Source organism: Acanthochromis polyacanthus, chromosome 7 (genome assembly GCF_021347895.1).
Source record: "Acanthochromis polyacanthus isolate Apoly-LR-REF ecotype Palm Island chromosome 7, KAUST_Apoly_ChrSc, whole genome shotgun sequence".
Classification (NCBI taxonomy): Eukaryota; Metazoa; Chordata; class Actinopteri; family Pomacentridae; genus Acanthochromis; species Acanthochromis polyacanthus.
In genome coordinates, this window is record NC_067119.1 from 20,271,242 (window position 1) to 20,293,457 (window position 22,216).

General features: G+C 39.9%; 3 protein-coding genes across 6 annotated transcripts in view; 1 reads left to right on the forward strand and 2 right to left on the reverse strand.

Moving 5' to 3' along the window:
* Positions 1-1,446: 1,446 nt before the first annotated feature.
* ewsr1b (EWS RNA-binding protein 1b) lies at positions 1,447-10,839 on the reverse strand. 2 transcript variants are annotated; one of them, XM_022198959.2, is made up of 15 exons: positions 10,742-10,839; positions 10,227-10,263; positions 9,838-9,889; positions 9,375-9,516; positions 8,908-9,103; positions 8,550-8,809; positions 8,278-8,437; positions 5,054-5,088; positions 4,452-4,484; positions 4,183-4,298; positions 3,971-4,100; positions 3,732-3,842; positions 2,441-2,567; positions 1,995-2,351; positions 1,447-1,817 (listed from the first exon to the last, which is right to left on the reverse strand). In XM_022198959.2, the coding sequence occupies exons 1-15, from the start codon at positions 10,755-10,757 to the stop codon at positions 1,781-1,783; spliced, it is 1,809 nt and encodes a 602-aa protein (XP_022054651.1). In that variant the 5' UTR covers positions 10,758-10,839; the 3' UTR covers positions 1,447-1,780. The 2 variants fall into 2 exon arrangements, with proteins under 2 accessions (XP_022054651.1, XP_022054645.1); XM_022198953.2 differs by having other exon boundaries at positions 5,054-5,091.
* Positions 10,840-15,740: 4,901 nt separating this feature from the next.
* Positions 15,741-20,858, forward strand: rhbdd3 (rhomboid domain containing 3). Of its 2 annotated transcripts, XM_022198942.2 has the most exons (5): positions 15,741-16,488; positions 16,569-16,952; positions 19,036-19,162; positions 19,271-19,507; positions 19,647-20,858. In XM_022198942.2, the coding sequence occupies exons 1-5, from the start codon at positions 16,326-16,328 to the stop codon at positions 19,813-19,815; spliced, it is 1,080 nt and encodes a 359-aa protein (XP_022054634.2). In that variant the 5' UTR covers positions 15,741-16,325; the 3' UTR covers positions 19,816-20,858. The 2 variants fall into 2 exon arrangements, with proteins under 2 accessions (XP_022054634.2, XP_051806397.1); XM_051950437.1 differs by having other exon boundaries at positions 16,374-16,952.
* The window catches only part of emid1 (EMI domain containing 1), a 63,702-nt gene continuing 61,603 nt past the window's right edge, over positions 20,118-22,216 (reverse strand). For both annotated transcript variants that reach the window (XM_022198927.2, XM_022198917.2), the window contains one exon: positions 20,118-21,430. In XM_022198927.2, coding sequence (XP_022054619.1) covers positions 21,297-21,430 — 134 coding nt within the window. In that variant the 3' untranslated portion in view covers positions 20,118-21,296. The remainder of the gene's footprint in view (positions 21,431-22,216) is intronic.

Here is a 22,216-nt window from a genome sequence, read left to right on the forward strand (position 1 = left end):
ATTTTCTTTAAGAACATTCACAAAAAAAACCTACCAAAATCCAACAAATTTCACTGGATTTTGGTTGATTTTTTGTGAACGTTCTTAAGAAACATTTTTAACATTTCTTTTTTTCCACCAAAAAATGTTCAAAGATTTCCCAAAAATGTTGAAAATGTGGACATCAGAAGGTTCACTGTGAAAATAGATATTTTTTTCCCCACATTTTCAAATTCTAAAACAGGCCAATTTTGAACTCCAGGACAACACAAGGGATAAACGTGGTTTGGATTTTTTATTTTTTTTTAAACGCATGTTTGAAAGTGTTTAAATAAATCCCATGTTAAATGGTGACATCAGAATCCCACAGGCAGGACAATCAAGTGGCAACATAAGTAGGTGTATAAAAAATTTAATCGTAAGAGTCTTGATAGCCATATGTTTGACAGATGTTTTTAAAAAATGCCAGTGATGGACATCTGTGACTAATAATGCTGCTTAATTCAGCTTGATGTCCTTATAGAGCCATACTGTTGAGCTTCATATGGAGACAAAATGTATTGGTGCTATCCAAACACAAAGGTGCTTTTCACCACTTTACAGATCAGCTGTTTTGTCTTTGCAGCTTGGCAACACTAAAAAGGCAGAGAATTAATTTTCACATCTTAAATGAATTGACTAAATCAAAAATTAAGTCAGCAATTTTCAGGTCCTGTATTATATTGCAATTTCATCACGCCAGTCCCAACTGTGTAAAACATATTTGACGTCAGAATGAATAATCTGAATCAGAGCTGCAGTACTTCAAGTTTTACAAACTGCACCACCTATTGGCCAGTAATGTAACAGCAGAGGCAGTTTAGGGCTGCAGATGTGTTCCATCTACAGACAAATACACAGTAAAAGAAAAAGCACAACAAGAGAGAACTATTCCAGGACAGAGCCAATGTACTCAAAAAGCCCCCCTGATCTTCTTTTCAACTTGCGTAAAAAGGACAGAACAAAAATAATGTTTATAGGTACTCAACAAAAGCAAGCCAAGATTCTTTTGGAAAGAAATCTTTGACTCCAGGGCTTTAAGCCAAAGCAACATAATGCCCAATGTGTCCTCACCTTTGCCTGCAGACATAGATGACATTTAATATTCCTCACAGATGAGACAATGTGTCTTCAGGAGAGCTAAATCACCATCTGCGGTGGAGCAAACATCCTGCTGACCGAGTCATGTGAAGGCAATAACTGCTTTCATCATCTCCACTTACTAAAAACTGCCCTGTGTGACTCATGAAACCCCTCTACGCAATCTGCAGGACAATTTATAGTCTCCAAGTAACATCACTTTAACACCGCAAATTCTCAGTTCACTTTAAGTGTTAGAACACATTTTAGAGGCTGCATTTATGACTCTGTTCCAGCTTTCGCTGTATAATTTGTAATAAAAGTTGAGTAAAGCAAACATCTCAAACATGAAATTGGTAAAATTTTATTTTCCAAGTTTATCTTCATACAATGGTAAGTTGTGGGAAGGGGAGGAAAGTATGTTAACGCATGAAAAATATTGCATTTTACAATACAATGTCAAACTAAACTGCATATTTAAAAAAAAACATGCACAATACAAGATGCAGCATACAAGTGAGCAACTAAAAAAACTAAAATACAAAAATGGAAATGCGAGTTGAATGTAACTGCACAGGATGTACGAAAGCAGATCTATGACCATCGAAAAATGGAATCATAAATTAAAAATTTTCTTTTTAAAAATTGAATTCCACAAGAGGAACGATCAAGAAGTTTTCCTTCAGTAAGGTCGGTCTCTGCGCTCCTGGCGATGGTCCCTAAAGACAAGAGAACATATGGCTGATCAGTATAAACTGACTCAAATACCGATAACAGTTCTGCCATGGATTTGCATTTGCTGACTTTTCTATGATCTTTTAGACATTCGTGTAGTTGACAAGGAGTCTTGAAATAAGTTAACTGCAAGATTTGACTGCTGATAGTCTAAACCCTACCTCATATCCATCTTGCCACCTGGTGGTCCCATTCCTCTTCCACCTCTGCCACCCATCCGGTCCATCGGTGGTCCTCCACGTCCAGCCCCACGGAAGCCTCCCCGATCCATTCCACCACGTCCTCTGAATCCCCCACGGTCGCCTCCCCAGCCTCCACGGAAACCTCCAGGGCCTCCTGGACCTCCAGCTCCTGCTGGCCCGCCGCGGTCCATACCTCGGCCTCCACGCATTCCCATTCCACCTCTGCCCCGGTCACCTCCCATGGGGAAAGGAGGGCCGCCACCTAACCCTTCTGGTTTGGGAGCTTTGCACTGATTGCACTCCATCCTCCAGGCAAAGTTCTGGTTGCCACAACCCCTAGAAACACACGACCGTAACGTAAACTACAAACTTCTGAGACACAAACAAAGCATCCAAAAGACACTGTGCCATGATGTAACACATACGGATTAGGACACTCCCAGTCTCCTGCTCTCTGCTGCATGTTGCCTCCTGTGGGTCCACCTCTGCCCATACCACGAGGACCACCACGCGGGACAAACCCACCACGGTCTCCTCCACGGCCCATCATACCTGATGAGACAAGGAAATTACACATCTTTTCAAATGTGTGACTGCAAAAGGACAACTTCCCTATTTTTAAAGCAATCTACAACAGATATGTAGTTCAGAAGAGCAGACCCGCTTCAGCTGCAAGTCTGTCATCTGAAGCAAGACTGAGCAGTCTTAACATATTACTGTATTTTCCAGACTATTAAGCGCACCTGAATATAAGCCGCACCCACCAAATTTAAAAAGTTTTTTTTTTTGGACATATGTAGGCCGCACTTGTCGATAAACTGCAGGTGTCCACATTTTAACATCGGGTATTTACACAGAAAGATTTTCTTTAACATTTAATTAAATAAATGTTTTTTTTCCCCCCCAACAGTGTCTGTAACACGGCAGTAAAATGCATCGAGTCAGTTCATGCTGCTGATTCCAACGTCTCACCATCGATTCATTGATGTCAAGCTTACGTGCAGCAGCTCTATTTCCTTCTTCGAGAGGCAGATCGATTGCCTTTTAAGTTAAAGCTGCATCATATGCATTTCTTCGAGTGTTTTCCATGATGAGGGTGTGAGCATGAAGCGCAAAATGACAAATTTGAAGAATTTAGTGGGAGCAGAACTGCCAACCTTGGCAAAATATTTTTAGTACCACTTAATCTCACACACACAAACACACAGCTCGCGTTCATGTCGATAGGAAAAAAAAACTTGGTGCTTATTTCCCCGATATGACATCGTATTTTCAACGTGAAAGTAACGTTATTAACAGTACATATTTGCGGAGCGTACCAGCGTACTTTGATGTCAAATTGCGTACCTGCTACGCAAAATGCGTACAGGTTGGCAGGTCGGTGTGAGTGCGTTTGGTTTGATTTAATTCAAACAGTTTCATTTGTCTGATATGACGAGGTTAAATGTATTGGCCGCATGAAGCTCACCCGTAAAAATCTGTACATTAACCGCAATGTTGTATAAGCCGCAGGGCTCAAAGTGTGTGGAAAAAGTAGCGGCTTATAGTTTAGAAAGCATGGTATTCTACTTTTACTGAATCTGTACTTAGACATTTCACAGAAACTTGAGGAAAAGGTTTGAAGGGTTCCAAATATCATAAGCAACTTCCAGTGAAAAGATAAGTGGGAAGATGCTCTCAGATAGTCCAACACCAACATATTCCGCTGATATTTACCTCCACGGCCCATCATGCCATCCCGCATGGGCATGCCGCCTCTCATTCCACCCATCATTGGCTTTCGACGTGCCATGGACACTTTAAGCCTTCGGCCTTGGAACTCTTTACCTACAAGTAAAAATATAAAGATTAAAAACATAATAATAGAGTTATATTTGTCAGATACTTTATAACAGGTATTTTGAGAACAGTATCTGAGATTCCTTTTAGGTGTGATATGCAATCAGTAAACATACCATCAAAATGCTCCACAGCTGCTTTGGCACAGATAGGCTCCTCATAAGAAAGAGTGGCATCTCCTTTCGGCTTTCCTGTGTCCTTGTCTGTGTATATGTTAATGGCGGGCTGGCCAAGTCTGCGGTTCATCTTAATACACAACATAGAGTGTGTTCAGCTTCCACAATAGCTATGCTAAAATCAACATTTAGAGTGGGGGAGCTATTCTTACCCTAATTGGGCCAACGTGTTTGAAAAACTCAGCCATTTCCTCCAGGTTCGCCTTCTCAGTCAGCCCGGTGATGTAAATCGTGCTGTTCTCAGAGTCATCCTGCTCTTCTGGGCGTCCTACAAGAAAGCCATTTAAAAAAAACAAACAAACAACAACAGTAAACACCCAGGAGACAAGGAACTTTGCCTAGTATTACTTCTAGTGAGGTTCCGTATACACTACCCACCAATATCAAGTAGCAGTAAGGGGTTTAATGAGTTTCTACTCACCCATTTCACGCTCGTTGTCACTGTTCATAGGTCCTGTAGTCCATCAGTCGGGGGGAAAAGAAACAGATTGAGAAAAGTCAGTGTGTGGAACTGAAGTACAGTACGCAACACCTGAGGAGTACTACAAAAGATAATCCAGACACTCCTTTATAGACGCATCAGCCATATTGGGAAGTTGAAAATGGCACCATATGGTACACCACATTTCCCACAAGTGATATATTGAATTGAAAATGGAACACCTCAGACCCTTTGGCAAATAATTGTGTGTCATTTGAAAAGCCTCTAAGACCAGTAAGAAATCCTCAAAAAAACCCAGGAATTCAACTCAGATTTGTTAAAACAGTGAAACACATTTGAGTGGAAATTTGTCATTAACCTGTCAAAAACTCATTGTCAAACCATAAGCAGTGACTGAATTACTCCAAGTATCCCAGAGAAAATGGTCTCAGGCATTGAAAAAAATCCCCAATATTTTCAGATGTGTTCACGTAGATAAATTTTGCATACCACAATGTAAGACACATCAATACTCGAAGCATATTTGCTCAAAAAGTTTAAGGCTTTGAAAGGACTAACCAGTGTAATACTCGTTAACTTACCACCAGGCTTATTGAAGCCACCTCTGTCTCCAGCGCTGCTATGGGGGAATAAATGGAGATATGAAGGCGACTTCCCTTTAACAGCCACTTCCATGGCTCGAGCAAAGTGGCTTGATTGAGGGAGTAATCAAAACATTCTAACTAGCCGGACAGCAGTTTGAAAAAAAATTGTAAAGAAAAAATTTCCCAAAACTATAAATACACATTCTACTCGAGGGGATTAGTGTATTAACTATGTGCCATTTCTTAGCTAGCTCAGTACAACTTCAGTGACAGTTTTCAGTAGTGGATATACATTTGTGAAAAAATATTAACTACTAACATATTTTCACTGCCCTTTAAAAACGTGACAACAACCCAAACATTTGTACACAAATAAATAGATTTCAGATGCATTGATGGCATAAATAGTTGTACCCAGAAACAAGCCACGACCCCGACAACATTACTTCTAGGGAAAGTTACAGCTAAAACAGGTATGCACTGGTATAAAAATAGATACAATGCATCTGAAATTTCACAAGAACTGGGTGATCACATTTACCGAATAATAAAACAAATACAAAAAAAATACAATTATACATTTTTTAAGATAACACCAAAAAGAACATTGACAGTGTTTACCAAGGTTACTTTAAATTAAAAACAAACACTCGGTCACTTAATATACCCATCATGCTTATAAAAACCACCATCCTCAGTTCTTGAAAAAAGGCAGACCTCGAATCTTTGTTTAAGCTCCCTCCTGTTGCTTAAGCTGGCGGCTCTGTACTGAGTACAGATACTTTTTAGAGAATAGATGGTTTTAAATGGCTCTCACTGTTACCTGTACGGTATAAATGTGACAAAGCATGTTAAAAAGTGCTCAAAAGAAAGTGATCAAACATTTGTATTCCAAACCACAAAAACAATTTAAAACATTTCAAAATGACAATGTGCCCCCCCACCTCCCCCCACATCACACAAATATACCTGTGCAAAGCTAAAACTAGTTTAAAATTAAACTTTAACTGTTTAATTTTAACCTGTGCTATGGCTGAGTATAAAAAATATACTTGATTGTTTTCCTATTAATGACTTATTTACCACTGCACAGTGCTTGATTAGAGTCCCATATTGTATGAAATTCACTGACATATCAATGTGCTTCTTTCTCTGCATGTATTTGCTGCACCAAAAACCAAAGAGACCAAGTCATGCAAAACTCTGTTCTAAAAAGACTGAGACTGGTAAATCAGAAAAGATAATTGCTGGAAAATTTAAAAAGAACACTTGACTACGCCATGTGCTGTTCTGAATAAAAGATTTGGGGACATAAAGCTTCCCCAAGCCTAATGCTAAAAATGAAAACCTGTCACCATTCTTCATATTGAGGACTGCCTCTGTATATCTGACAACCCAAATATGCCGTTCAGCAATGTTGTTTATCTGTTCATGTCTTAGTTTTAGATGTAAAATAACCAACCTAAAATCAAACCAAGTGTACAGTACAACTTCTGATCACTTTAATACCCTTACACTTATAACCTCTTCAATTCCTTTCAAGGGAGTTGAATAATATTGAATCTGATTTGGAGTTTGGTCAAACCAATTTAAAAAGACAATATAGGAATAGGAAACAAACTGAAAATTTGCTTGCCATTTCAAAGAAGGTAACAGTCTTTACTTAGTGAGACTGTAAATGGGCCCTATACCTCCACCAAGTTTAATTACGTCCAGGATCAGCTTAATTAAGTTTAAAATTCATTCTCATGAGGAATACACATTTTCAGACCTTCAATACCACAAAGTATAAAGCACCTGAAAGCCGTTTTTGTAACCATTCTGATATTAAACTGAACCAAACGACACCAAAATTCACAGACTAATAGTATCTACATTAATGTAATACCTAGAACACTCCTTAAATCTTATCAAGTTGTGTTTCTCATGTCACAGATGGCAAAATCATGTGACTCCTTTTCTTTGCCTCCAACATTAAAAAGAAGGAGTGACACCACAGAATGCTGCCAATACATATGGTTATTTAAAACAGTGCAATTGCTTTCAAAAAGTCACGACAATTTTTTATCAAATTTGCTCCTAATGTATTTTGATCATGCATTTTTTGTTGAGTCATTTTAATTTGGCTACATACTGAAACACCAAAAACCCATTAAAAGAGATTCAAAAACTCTTTCCAGTACAACAGAACATAAAATATATTGTCATCTTTTAGGACCAATGTCCGATCTATAAACAAAAAATGATTGATGTTAAGAAAAGAATATTTCCTCAATTACTTGTCTCCGTAGATAAAGCAATGTATTACTGAGGCTTTGCAGTACCATTAGCAGATCAGACTTGCCCTTTTTAACGGTGCAATTTCTCATTTTGCTATTAATTCCTCAAAATCAATCACATGAGGACAAATCCTTATTGTCATTGACAGCCCTGCAAAAACCAACCACACTCTGAAACATGAAATGAATTTGTAAAATGAAGAAAAACCTTTGTATATATTATATAATATATTGACCCAAACATTGCACTTGAATGAGCAATGTGTATTTGAAAGGAAACTGAATGCACTGCATGAGGTCAGTGACTTTTTATAAATTTCTAAAAATACCAATGTTGTGTTATATGGTCTTGCAGGATAGACTAAGTTTTAGTTAAGGACTCCAGCATCAAAATATACGAAAAATAATCTGTAGGCTTTAAGCAACTTCTTATTGAGATGGTGAGATTGTAATAGCTTGAACGTTCTTTAAAGAATTCCCTTTCTGCAATAAGATGCTATCACATTCCCCAACAAACTTCCCAGTTTTTACTAAAACCTTTGATACTGACTCACAACCAAATGATGGCCTATCATAAAAGCTGTTCACCCTCAATATTTATGCACAGGACTCTGTTCACAGTGAACTTGGAACAAAAAGAACAAACCTTGTTGCTTACCTTTGGCCAAAAGAGGCAGGGCTGAGAGAAGCTGGATGAGAATGGATACAACCGATAGCAGCGTTGCCATCAAGACATGCCATCATTGGTGGTAGACATTTAATTATCTATATTTAACTATCAATGATTGCTGACAAATCAGCATTGAGTACGACTAAATCCTTCCCATAGCAAGGGAAGACAAAGTTGCATAATTGACTTGTCTCCACCCTGCCCCAAGTGGCAACAGCACCTGTAGAGTCAAAAATCAACGTGAGACTTGCATACTAAGGAAAGACACTTACCCCATACCACGCCCCATGCCTCCACGTCCACGATGCATCATTCCACCTCGGTCAAAGCCGTCCCTGCCTGGGCCCCTGTTCTCCCCAACCCCTGGGTACCTTGAGGATTCACTGCCAGGGTAACCAGAACCTCCACCCTGGCCATCCTGTCTGTAATTATCTACAAAACAGTAGCACAAATACATCAACACATACAGTCCTCAAAGCATATTTTAAGTGGCATTAAAAAGAAAAAAACAAGTTTTAAAAAAAGGAACAAAAGTAAAGCTTACTGTAATGGCTGGACTGGTTGTAACTGGGTGGTCCACCTTGCTGGCTGTACTGGTTGGCAGTTGGCTGCCCGTAGGAACCAGCGGCCTGAGGGGGGTAAGCAGGAGGAGCCTGTTGCTGTTGCTGTGCCTGCTGCTGGTAGCCCTGCTGCTGGTTGTAGCCGGCCTGTTGGCCCTGGTAACCAGGCTGTTGTTGACCATATGCTGCTGGCTGGGAGTAGTTATTCTGGTTGTAACTAGTCGGCTGGCTGCTGGCATTGTAACTGATAGAGACAAAACAATGATAGAGCACAACATAAACAATCAGCATGTCCTTGCGGAACTTAGTTGTTCTTTTAGTCGTAATCAAGGAGGTATTTACCTTTGAGGTGCAGTGGGGGCAGCCTGCTGGCCATAACCGGGGTAGGCAGACTGTGCAGTATATCCTGGCTGAGAGCCATAAGACTGGGAAGCAGCTGGAGCAGCAGCAGCAGGAGTGCTGTCATAACCACTGGCTCCATACCCCTGGCCTGACTGTGAGTAGTTATGTGTAGTAGACTGGGCAGCAGGATAGCCAGCTGTAGAAACACATCAACAGCAAGAAACGTTTTAGAAAGCTAAAATCTGACAGCACTGAGTTAATATAGACTCAGGAGTCCATCTGTGAATGAAAAGCTCAGCAGAAAAGTCAGTCATTTTGTGCTACTGTATGTATAAACCAGTAAGATTTGCAAGTTTACCCATCAATACCTACAAACTGCCATCAAGGAAATGCTACAATTTGTGCAATGCAGTCCAACGTAGACTGGCTTCAAAATAATGAACAACACTCCTATCTTCATAACTGACCTGATGCTTGCTGGCCATATGAGGAGCCATACTGTTGCTGCTGCTGAGGGTAGCCTCCAGCAGCAGGTGTTGACTGGGTGTAACTGCTGTCAGCAGCAGCAGGCTGGGCGTATGATCCATAATTCTGCTGGCCATAGCTTTGCTGAAAGGAGAGAACACACTTTAGTTGTTAGGCAGAATGCACAACTATCAATAACTCATCAAATGGAATATTTTACACTCAAAGATTTTTGAATTCAATGTAAAAACAAACAAACAAACACACATACTACTGAACTCAGACAGTTAGCTACCAATTACGGTTGTACCATTTTCAACATTGGACTTAGATAAATTTCTGTTTATCACCATAACACTGATTAACTTAACTAATTCAGCCACGACTTGCAAATAACACAATCATAGGTAGAGCAAAAAGCAATCCCCAACAATCAAACAACTTTGTTGTTACAGTAAATCTCACCTGTGCCGACTGTCCATAATTTTGTGAAGGCTGGGCTGCATAGGAGGCATACCTGTGAAAATACAAAACGAAGATTTTGCATTAGAAGAGTAGGGTCCTGGTTCGACTTGACAGTATTGTGCACCCCTAGTTTAATACTGGTGTTCACCTGTAATAGGTATACAATGATAACTTATACAAAATATTTCTATATTCACATCTGCATGTGAAACATTTAGACTGCGAGGTGTCTATTTTTAAATGAAAATCCTTCAATGGGCATTGTCATCGTCCTTTCCGTTATACTTCGTTTGCTCGCTTAATTGAGGTCACTCGTTCGATACTTACAAAACTACAACATCTAAAATTTCCATTCAAGTTTCTGTGGTAGGTTGAATGAAGAGTCTTACCCCTGTTGACCACCAGTTTGATTGTAGGAGCTGTAATCTGTCGAAGAAAGGTAAAGTTTGTTTGTTAACGGCTCAACATACGAACAATACGTGTTTAGCGCGCGAGCAGCACGTTGCACAGAGCAGTCGTCAAGTCGCCATTCTACAAAAAGCTAACGTCCACCAACAGAAGCCATTCATTGCACAAACATGTCGCTGCCAAAGCAACAAACGCACGTAGGACGTCTTAACTTACACATTTAAAATTACTTTTTATGGATGATAATCTAACGTAACCCTAAACGTGCGCAAACACAAATACCCATCTGCTAGAAAATACCGCAATGACTCGGGGCGCTAACAAGACCAGGCCTCAGACGTAGCGCTAGCCGAGTTCACGGTGCGACGGTATAGGACTAAATATAAACTGGGAAACCGACATACTTTCGTGTACAGTAAAATAAACTACCTAACTGCGAACGAATTTACAAAATATCGTACAAAATAAATATAAACGAGCTTAATTCCTCACTCACCAGAAGCTGACGCCATTTTAGTTCCCGTGCGATACGACTGGACAGAGCTGACTGCCGAAGAACCGTTCTTAAACTCACGGAGCAGCCAAATCTCGCGAGATTTGGGCCAACAGCCTGCCCTTGAACAGAGGACGGGTACGTAATTAACATTGTACAACAAACATAACCAAGATTATTACATTTGGCTTGATTTACTTCAAAAGTGGGCAACCGACCTACTGTTCTCCATTTGTGAAAACATAAAATACAAAAGCATAAAGGAGAAGCCTGTCATCACTTCAAAGGGGGAATGAAATAAATGTATTAAATAAATGTAATAAATCATCATAAAAATGAAGCCAAATTCTAACAGTAGGGCATATTTTTTCCATAACATACGTTAATACTGTAAAAATCTTACAAGAATGATCATTTATTTGCAGTATTTTTATTATTAATTTTTTTTGAGTGAACCACATGCAGCAACTGACTTTTAATCATTTTTATTCTCTATCCTACAAACCAATGAAAAGTTTAGTAAGATAATTCTGAGAAATTAAGTCTTAAGCTGTGAAGCTGGTTACTCAAGCTGAGAGGTAGGTTTAATTGATACTAACTTGGCATAATTTTAGCAAGCTTCTGGTAGGCCAAGAGCACAAGAGAGTATTTTCAGATAGTGTCTTCAACAGTTTTAAGTTTGAATACTGTAAAAACAGAATTTTCTTTTGACAGCTGGATACCTATAGTTACATATAGTTACAACAGTTTCATTTGATTACTTTTAGATTTTTTCAGTGGAGAACATAAAGGTTTCACTTTTGTCAGAAAACACTTATGTAAGACCTACCTAAAGTCAACAATTTTTAATTAAAAGTATATTGCAGTTTTGCTTGTAAGTAAGGACACATTTCACTCAAAAACTGGGCTTCATGAAAGACAAAGTGTTTTTTATACTTTCCACAATATGCAGCTAGTCATCTTCCTCTGTTTCACATTGCAGAGGTGAAACAGGGTGCATGTTTTGGGACACTCTGGTACAACACACCAGAAATGTTACTTGGAGTACCATTCAAAGAGTCTATCGATATGTGGGCTTTGGGCCTAATCATGGCGGAGCTGATATTAGGGTGCCAACTTTAACGGAGTACGAAATGCTTCAATTTATCATAGAAACTCAAGGCCAGCCACCTGATGAAATCCTGGACCAAGGGCTGTACACTGAAAGTCTTTTCTTTAAACAGGACAACAGAACACCATGCTGGAGATATAGTCTCCAGACGATACGTATCATGAGTATGGTTTCGATGCATCAGAGACGAGGACTATCAAACTGAAGTCTCTTGATGAGATTGAGCAATACATGGAACAAGGTGAGGAACTTCACAGGGATCAGAAGATGCTGGTGAGCCTCATCAAAAACATGCTGAACCTGGATGCAAGCAAGAGGATTACAGCTCGAGAGATGTTCTCGAGCATCCATAATTTGATCCTAGCATCCCTGAGAGCCCTTCTGCAAATGCTGGAGAAGTACTGACACACATGGAAAACCATGTAAGAAACACATCTCCCTCCATGTCTGCTTCATCAGGGAAAGAACGCACAGATTCCTACACCCAACATCCAGCTCCTGCCCTTTCTCCTGTGTCATTGGTAGAACGTGTAGATTTCAACGCACAAAGTCCTTCTCAGTCTTTGTCTACTGCATCATGGGAAAAACGTGCAGACTTCGTAGCATCATGGAAGGACGCTATAGGCTTCAACGCTCATAGTCCAGCTCAGTTCTCGTCTGCAGCATCATTAGAAGAACAGACAGACTTAAATGCTCAAAGTTCTTCTCTGTCCTTGTCTATGGTGCCATGGGAAGAATGCATGGACTTTAACGCCCACAGTCCAGCTTGGTCCTTGTCTGCAACATGCTCAGATTTGAACCCCCAGCGTTCTTCTCAGTCCTTGTCTGCTGCGTCATTGGAAGAATCCATAGACTTTATAGCATCACGGAAGGAAATTCTGGACTTCGACACCCAAAGTCCAGCTCATTCCTCGTCTGCTGCATCATGGCAGGCATGCATTGACCTCAGTGCCCAATGCCTGGCTTCCTCTCTGGCTGACATGTCACGGGGGAAAAAATTGAGACCAAAAGCCAACCTGAGCATGTGGTCATTGAAAAAGGGGATGACATTGTTGAATCAACTCCTTCTCCAACTGTTGTGTCATGGGAATACGGTCCAACCAAGACTACCAAGAAGAAAATCAGCTGGTGGAGACGCATCATGAGAAGAATTGCAAAGGCCTTCCACACGTAGATATATTAGTGGATCGATTACCCCCTATCCATCTCCCACACCCTCATTCCTCCCTCCACCCATAACTCCCTGCACTCCTCACCCCTCTATTTCTCACCCCCTCTTTCTTTAAGGGCACCACACTGGCTCAGTCATTAGAACTGCAGCCCCACAAAAACACCTCCCTCTGGTGGGATGTTTTCTGTCACAGATGTTTCTGTTTGGAGAGCTATGCTCTTTCCATGTTCATGTGGATGCAAACCTTATGCTAAGTGGATATTCTAAATGCATCCAGTAAAATTATATCCGCTCTCCCCAGTATAATAGCTCCTCAGTTCAAGCAAGGAGAGCAGAATTTTATTTTATTTTTTTAGAGAATTTGTTATAAATGGTTAATTTTTGTACACTTTTTATATAATAAAATGATATAAAAATTTATTTTACTGAAAACACTATCTTTTAAGTTTAGATTTGGTGAATTTTCCTGACAGAACTGTACATTACATATGATTCATTCAAGGACTGTTGCAAAGTTGAAAACCTCGCAAACCTTTCTGTTTTATTTATTTATTTTTTGGCAGTAGTAAACAATGTAATTTGGGGGAAAAATAGCTACAAATTTATATAAAGGATATTATCCTAAATAGTGAATGATTATGGGAAACTATATGCTCACTACTGTAAGCCTTCTGTACTGTAAATTCGTTCATAGTAGTAAACCTAACCACAAAAAACTGGTCAACATTTTTGTGGGTAGTAATACAACAATGTCATATTATTTTATGCAAAACTGAATTTTCAAAAGTATGCACCTCTTGCAAAGTTCTTACTTTCTTTTACAAAAAATAACAGCTAATTGTAAACTGTGGAAAAAGGTTGGAATATGTTGCCAGGAAGAAATATCCCATGAGAACAATAATTATTCTGAAGTGCCAACTGTGAAACAGATCTGCCACCTAGTGACAACAGCAGACAATTGTTTGTATATAAACAGTGAGTGGTGAAAGTAACTTAGTAAGCTACTTAAAAACAGCTTTGACAAACTTGTACTTTACTTGAATGATTCTGTTTTATGCTATTTTATACTTCTACTTCAGTACATGTTAAATGGAAAAATATTGTATTAACTATTCCACTAAATTTGGAATTTATTTATGTATATAATCATAGTAATATATGATGATGTATAAGTCACAACAACTAAACCACCACTTTTACTTTAACTACATTTGGCTGCTGATGATTGTTCATTTTTACTTAAGTAAGACTTTTCATGTGGGATGAAACTACAAAAAATGTGAACTATATGAAATTGTTAAAAACATCACTTTGTATGCTGTGCCAGATTATAAAGGCAGGACTTTCACTTGTGATGAATATTTTGGAAATGTGTTTTGAATATTTTTACATTTTGTCTGAATATTTACTCACAATGGAGGATTTTTTTTTTAAATAATGCAAATAACAGCAAGTACCCTAAACCCAGAGATACATCTTCCAAATTATTGTTTTGATAGATGGAAGATATTCAAACTTCCCTTAGCAACAAACCCAAAAACTTTAGATTAAAGAGGGACCATTTTGCTGATTGAATGAGTTTATGATTAACTGACCTATAGACCCTGTGCACGTCAAAATGTTAACTTCCGCGTTCTGACCGGGAGGGCTTACAGGTCCTTCCGGTCAGAACGCGGAAGGGATAACATGGAATGAAAAAGGAAAAACACTGTTTTCGCGGCAAAACAAAAAATCAGATTTCAGCGTGTTCAAGGTCGATATGGGAGGTACTGTAGTGTACCATTATGTTCGGCTTCTGGTGTTTATAACGGTTCTATAAGCTTTCACCGTTTTCCAAAAGACCGGCATTTGCAGGCTCATTGCCAAAATTAGACGAAAAAAAAGTTTCACACTGAGCTGAGGATCGGGAATATTAGTGCATAGTCACTGATCAAACAGCAAGTATCTGATAAACTATAACAACAATCCGTGCACTCTTCAATCATTTGTTATTCCGTTTTGACACCTAATCAAATATAGAGGAAATCCAAGCATTTATTTGTCATTTTGTTCAAACAAAACTAAATGATAAATGAAAAATAAAATGATAAGGTACATGTTTGGCAAGCGCAGTACATGAGAGAAGTGCCCGGAGTGCTGCAGCATCTCACCTGTTTTGCTGTTTTCCCCTCTTCTACATTTAGTAAATAATAAAGGAATTACGTTAGAATGCTGTATTGAGTCTAACTTGTCCCTAATAACCAAAATAACATGAATCTGCTAGGACGAACGAGTAAAGGTTTCAATATGTGATTACACTCGTGTATCCCTCTCGATGACGTTGTTTATCAACTTAGTGCATTTACGCGTGTATATGTGTTACATTGTTTATTTATTTCTATCTAGAGTTCAGAATTGCATGACTCCTCTGACGAAGAGTATGTCCCAGACGCCCCAACATCTTCCTCCAGAGGTCGGGAATCTAAACGAAGCCGTCAGCCGGCTATGGAGGCCGTGGTCGGGGAGCGACGCGAGTACCCCGACCACAGCATCTAAACGAAGGCGTCAGCCGGGCTATGGAGGCTGTGGTCGGGGAGCGACGCGAGCACCCCGAGCCAAAAACGTCCTGCAGTCTCTTGGCCTGAACAAGCCGTGGGATAAGGTAGCGCTTCAAAGTTATATATGTACTTAGATATATACAATTTTAATCCCTTTTCCCGTTTGCTTTGAGGAGCTGACGAAAAATCATCAACGAGACGATAAACATTGTCAACAGAAATTTTAGACAAGTTGCCTTGGCATCTGGAAAAGTAAAGTTTTCTGCTGGCTTCTTCCATTTTGACAGCCCTGGAGGCGGGATGTACAGGGTGTATGCAGCAAGAGGCGCTAAAGCTCCTTTACGCTACTAATTAAACAACGACGAAGAAGAAAACGCGGAAGTTAGCATCTGCTTAGCTTTCTTACATTTCTACGCTGGGATTTTTCTTACTTTTAACACTTATTCCTAACATTTTAATTTACATTATATTATAGAACAACAACTAAACTCTTAAGCTCGTCGTTTGAGTTTATTATGGCCTATGTCGTTGGCATAGAGTTTAACAGGAGGATTCTGCAGCCAGTAACCTTCTGTTGGGAATTATAATGTTGTGATGATGGACTCCATCTCCCACTCTCGTATTGTTAGAAGTAAAAACTGTTGTCTATCTGTAACCCTTTCGTTTCTCAAGACATTGTTTTTGTTATGAGCACCACTTGACGTTTATATCCCAGAATTATGCCACTAAAATACAAGTGAGTGGAGAACCTACAGCTGATCCTAAATAATGCTGGGACGTGTAATGTCAGTGTGGTTCTGGTTTGGGTCAGATCGCTCTGGATTCTGCCTGGGAACATGTTTATTGATAACACTTACACTGCTGATGTATGCTGGGGGCATCCAGGCAAGTCTGAGCGTAGGTCCAGGAGGAGACTTCCCAACATTCACAGGTTGCTCATGTTGTTTCCAAGCAGATCTTCAGTGTCAGAGTTGGTGAAATCAAGGCATATAATGTATTTTTCCTCCTCAGATGTGTGTCTTTATGCTGTCAGTCATGATGAGCTGACCTCTCTGCTGGTCAGCGTTGCTCTCCTGCTGTTGTTTGGACCATGTCAGGAGCGTCGCTGGGGGACAGTGGCCTGGCTCGCCCTCTCCATCCTGACAGTGGTCATTCTGCCTTTCCTCTACGCTGTGGTCCTCTTTGCTGGTGGGGGCGAGGCGAGTCGGATCTATGGTTTCTCTGCTGTCCAGCTCGCTCTGTTTACTGCTCAGTGTCGACAGGTGACACAAAGACGGCTGCTGAGGTGTTTGCCAGTCTGGTTTCTGCCCTGGCTTCTCCTGCTGATCGGCTTGCTGCTGTTGCCCGGGACCCCTGCCCTGCTTCACTTCTGTGCCATATGCATCGGACACAACTGTATCCTTCCCTGTTTATACTGTTGTTTGATGGCAGTGCTGAAGGGTGATGCAACTTATATTGCTGAATTACTGATTCTCAGCTTTTATCCACATTTTAGCGTTGTGAAACCATTTTAGATGTTTTAGGGAGATCCTTGATAGTGTCTAAATCCCACTTTCAGATTTCTTAAACCTTTCTTCTATTTGTGAAAATGCTATAAAGAAAGATTTGTGTGCTCCTTTGACACACAGAGCACATTAGACCAGGCCTATAGTTAGACTAGTGTGGATTAGACTTTCTCAGAGAGGCTGAAGATTTTTTAAAACACAGTCTCTGCTTTGTAAAATCTCTACTAAAAAAAGGGGAGAATTCTCTACTTTTTTGCATCAAAACCACATTTGATCAGCTCAAGATATAAAAAAGCAGTGAAATCTCCCTTTTTGCAGTTTCACAAACAGCATAAAGGTTTCACAAATTTGAATCTTCAGCCTCTCTGAGATACTTTGATCCAGGTTTGACCCCTCTGATGATTGTAGTTTTAGATCTGGACCTGGTTTAATGTGATCCAGATGTGAAAAAGAAGCAGTAAAAATCATCCTTGTATGCATTTTCACCAATAGAACGATGGTTTCACAAATTTGAAAGTGAGTTAGTGACACAAACATACCTTAACTGCTGAACAGCATCATCAATTGATACTTGTAGCATATACTGTGGCTTGTAGAGGCAGAGTAAACTAGTAAACAAAGTGTTTTCTCTTATTATTATTCTGCTGCTGTGGCCTTAATGAGCTTGTACAGACTATATTTAATTGTCACTTTTAATAGTTTTGTTAAACCTTTTAAGGTGGGGCCTTGTGCAGCTTTATTATTCTTATTAGTGTATAAAAATTGTTTACATCACATAATTTCCACCAAAGGTCCTCCAAACCAGGTGGAGCAGGATTATAACAGGCTATTGTCTATAATAATGACTAAACACTTTCCTGAATATGTTTTATGCCTGAACACTCATTTATTTTTTGTTTCATGCTGTGATGGTAAATGATAATAGTTGTGTTTAAAATGTAGTTATATATATAGATATGTAAGTACAGGGTGTCCATAAAGTCTCTTTACAGTTTTAAGAATGTATTACAAAGGCACTTGATAAGATATCTTAACCAGATTTGTTTTATTGTTATCAGAGTTTATTAAAGTTTGTAATCACATTGAAATTGTGTGTTTCAGATATCCTGTTGGTGAAAGAGGTACTGTTAAATGAAACTCTAAAAATGGCGACTCATCAAGAGAAGGCACAATGTGTCCTCATGGTTTGTTGAGACAAAATCGAATGTGCAGACCCAGCAAAAATACAGAACTAAGTATGGAAGAGATCCTCCATCACATCCTTCAATTTATGGAGACAGGGACAGTGTTGGATAAAGGGAGGAGTGGGTGACCAAGAACATCTGAGGAAAACATTGAGTTTCATTTAACAGTACCTCTTTCACCAACAGGATACCTGAAACACACAATTTCAATGTGATGACAAACTTTAATAATAATAATGGATTAGTTTTCTGTAGCGCTTTTCTAAGGCACTCAAAGCATGTATAATGGATCCATTATTCATTCACTCACACATTCTCACTCTGATGGTGGTAAACTACATTTGTACCCTCAGCTGCCCTGGAGCAGACTGACGGAAGCGTGGCTGCCAATCCACGCCTACGCTCCCTCCGACCACCACCAACATTCATACACCAGTGTGAGTAGCCACACTGGAGGCAAGGCGGGTAAAGTGTCTTGCCCAAGGACACAGCAGCACATGACTAGGACAGAGTGGGAATCGAACCACCGACCCTTCGATCGTTGGACTACCCGCTCTATCTACCACCTGAGCCATTGATTAGAATAAAACTGATCTGGTCAAGATAACTTATTGACTGCCTTTGCAATAAATTCTTAAAAATTGTAACGAGACTTTATGGACACCCTGTATTTCTCAGTGTGAGCTGAAAGTTCCCTATCCCACTAAATCTCTCAGTGTTTATTTCGACATAAATACCTGGGTGCCTCTTTCTCACATCTTGTGCTGTTATACTTAACGGACCTTGTAGATCGTCAGTCCTTTATTGGGATGATACAGGAGCAGGAGGAATGCAGGCTCTTGGATTTCATTCCTGATTGGGCGTATGTTCGCACTTCAGCCAGGTTCAGATTGCCCGTCTATGCTACCTCACAAAGGTGTGACTTGACTCATTCACATCTAAACTCTCATTGAATGTACATCACCTGCATGCATAGCTGTGGCAGATTTAATCATTTCTGCTTCGTCTGTTGTCCCATATCTAGATCGCTTTCTCCCTCTGCTCCCCCACTGAGTGATCCCTCTGCATTGAGCCACCACCACCACCACCCATGGATTGAACCTTTGCCTGCCTGGGTGATGGAGGAGTCTGCTGCTCAGTCTGAGGCTGAGGTGCTGGAGGAGCAGATGCTCAGGGCAGGGATACTGGCCTCACTACAGGATGCGCCCGATGGTCCTGATGCAAAAGTGGAGGTGCCCAAATCATCAGTGTCTTCCCTGCGGTCAGTAATAAATGAATCTCGTATTAAGTAGTTGAATGGGGAGATATGTTTTTAAATAAGCATGCCTCATATTACTTATATATAGTTTGTATTTTCAAGCAGTACTACAGTTAACTAAAATACCAGTGTTTCCTCTCAGACTGCAGCAGCTGGAGAAGATGGGCTTCCCCACAGAGAAAGCTGTAGTGGCTTTAGCAGCCTCAAAACAACTAGATGGCGCCATCTCCCTGCTCATTGAGGACAGCGTTGGAGAACAAGCCGTGGTGGTATCGAAGGGAAAGAGCCCTCTGCCACCACAAAGCAGCTAGATGACCTCACGCGCCTGGACTGACTCTGTAAAGATGTTTGCACTTACGCAGTAAACTGAACGTACATATTACGCTTGGGTTTTGCTGAGCTTCAGTGTTTTCCCTGTGGGCTATTTGTAGAACTATTTTAACGATCCACATGTAAAGAGGAGAAGAAAGTCTACTCGAGGGTGGATGCAAACTTGACTCACTTTATGCATCTGCACATATAAATGTACATCGGAGAGAATGGATGTCATTAATTTATGTTCTAAAAGTGTTTAATGAATACTGTTGTACCACAAATGAAAACAGGTGACATGTTTAAAAAACAAACAACGAACATTATTTTATTACACCGATCATCTAGACAGGATTATCTTAACACAGTAACACATTTGCAAGGGAAAAAAAAAGGTCCAAAATATGAAATGGTTACACGACAGCATACAAAATAAACTACAATTCATCATTTAAATAGTTTCACAATACATTTGATATAAGATGACACAAAAAGTCTTTTCATAAGGACATTTTAAGCAGTTTACCAACACAATAGTGGTAAAAACATGTTCAAGTTCTATAAAGTTTTGTTTTTTTCCTCTGTGTGTGTGTGTGTGTTAAAGATCCTGACATAGACAGCCAGAGTTATTTCAGTGTATTTTGTTTCCAACACTGTTTTCGACTGTTCCCGCTGATATGCAGCCAAACCCAAATACAAATGTTTGTGCTTTTTTTTTTAAATTTTTTTTTTGCACAGAGTAAATGTCAAAATGCTATTCTCTTTATTACTTTAAGGGGGAAACTCACTCACACTTACACCAGAAAACTACAAATCACTGTTAGCAACACATACAGTATCAGAGTGGAGATGACTTCATCTTTTTAGTGCACTACATAACATTGAGTTAAACGATAGGATAGAAGGATAACAAAATTAATACTAGAAGAGGAGGTTTGTTTGTGTAATTGTATCCCGCAAACTGTACATGCACAATATATTTAAATAATGGACTCTCTTCCGATTGCAGTTATATCATGTAAGCAATACAAACTCAAATCCAGTCTCTTTTCTCACATCTGATTTCTCTTTCATTTGATTACACTAAATGACCCTTTTTGTCCAGAACTGTTTGTAGCTTGAGCACCACAGAAGTTTCAGATTTCCTTTTTTTCCCCCAAAACACCTTAATCTGAGGCTTTAGTTCTGTAACCAGAGAAATGTGATACAGTAGGAGCTATTGGGAGTGTTGTGTAAAGGTAAGTGTTGGTTATGGCGATGTGTGTGTGCGTGGGTGGGGGTCAAACTAGTTCTCAGGTTCCCGATGGAGCAGGGCATTGTGGAGTATCAGTGGAGTTTCCCTGAGGTGTCACCCATCCTAAATCTGACGATCCAGCTCAGAGAGGGTATCAGATATGATCTAAATCTGTTGAGAGCCGATGAGACCTAGGAGGGGAGGTCAACCCAGCCTGTGATCCTCAGGGTGAGCAGGGAGGGGGGGCTACTTCCCTCGAACCTTGGTGTCGGACGACAGAGGAGAAGCAAGTCGATGTGGAAGTGCACCTGCTCGCTTATCTCTGTAGAAACTAGGGGAGACTGTGCCAAACGGTCCATCCCCAGACCCTAGATCAGGCTCTGTTGAAGAAAGACAGCAGTTGGAACGGGTCCTCCCTCTCCATCAGAGTGTGTGGACATAATGTGCACTCTGTAGTCCTAATCCAACTCTTAACCTGAAGGCATTGTAAGTGAATGTTTTATTTTGAGTGGTCAGTTGTATTAAAAGCATTTATTAACTACCCTGCTGTAAAGGAGGTGCATCTGACTAGTGGAGCTGCAACAGATATTTTTGTCATCAATAAACTGGTCAGTTGCTCTTTTATACAGCAGTGAATAAAAGTTTGCACACATTTGAAAAGTCTTGAGCTTCCAATGACTCCGATAACTCATAACTTTCTATGATGTAATCACTAGAACACATGCATCTCTGTCACAAACACAATCATGTATCTTGGTTCTTTCATAGATTTATTATGGGTCTTCTGGACAAATGTATGATCGGTTTTGGTGATGTGGAAAACTGGTGATCTTTTTTATTTTTGTGGCCTGGCCTCTTAACTTCTCATGAGCGATTGATTTACGATAGAATACAGCTACTTATTCCTCTGAGGAAATCTAAATAAGGCCCATTCATTCATCAGAAAAAGCAAATCATTGACTTGAACAAATTTGGAAAGTTACTTGGACCCGTTTAAAAGCAGCTACAGATCGCCAAATCATCTGTACAAACAATTCTAAGTATAAAGTGTATGGTACAGTTGTGCCACTGCCACGATCAGGGAGAAAGCAGAAGCTATCACCTGCTGCTGAGAGACAACTGATCTGGATGATCAAGAATCAAAGAAGAATCACCAACAAGCAGGT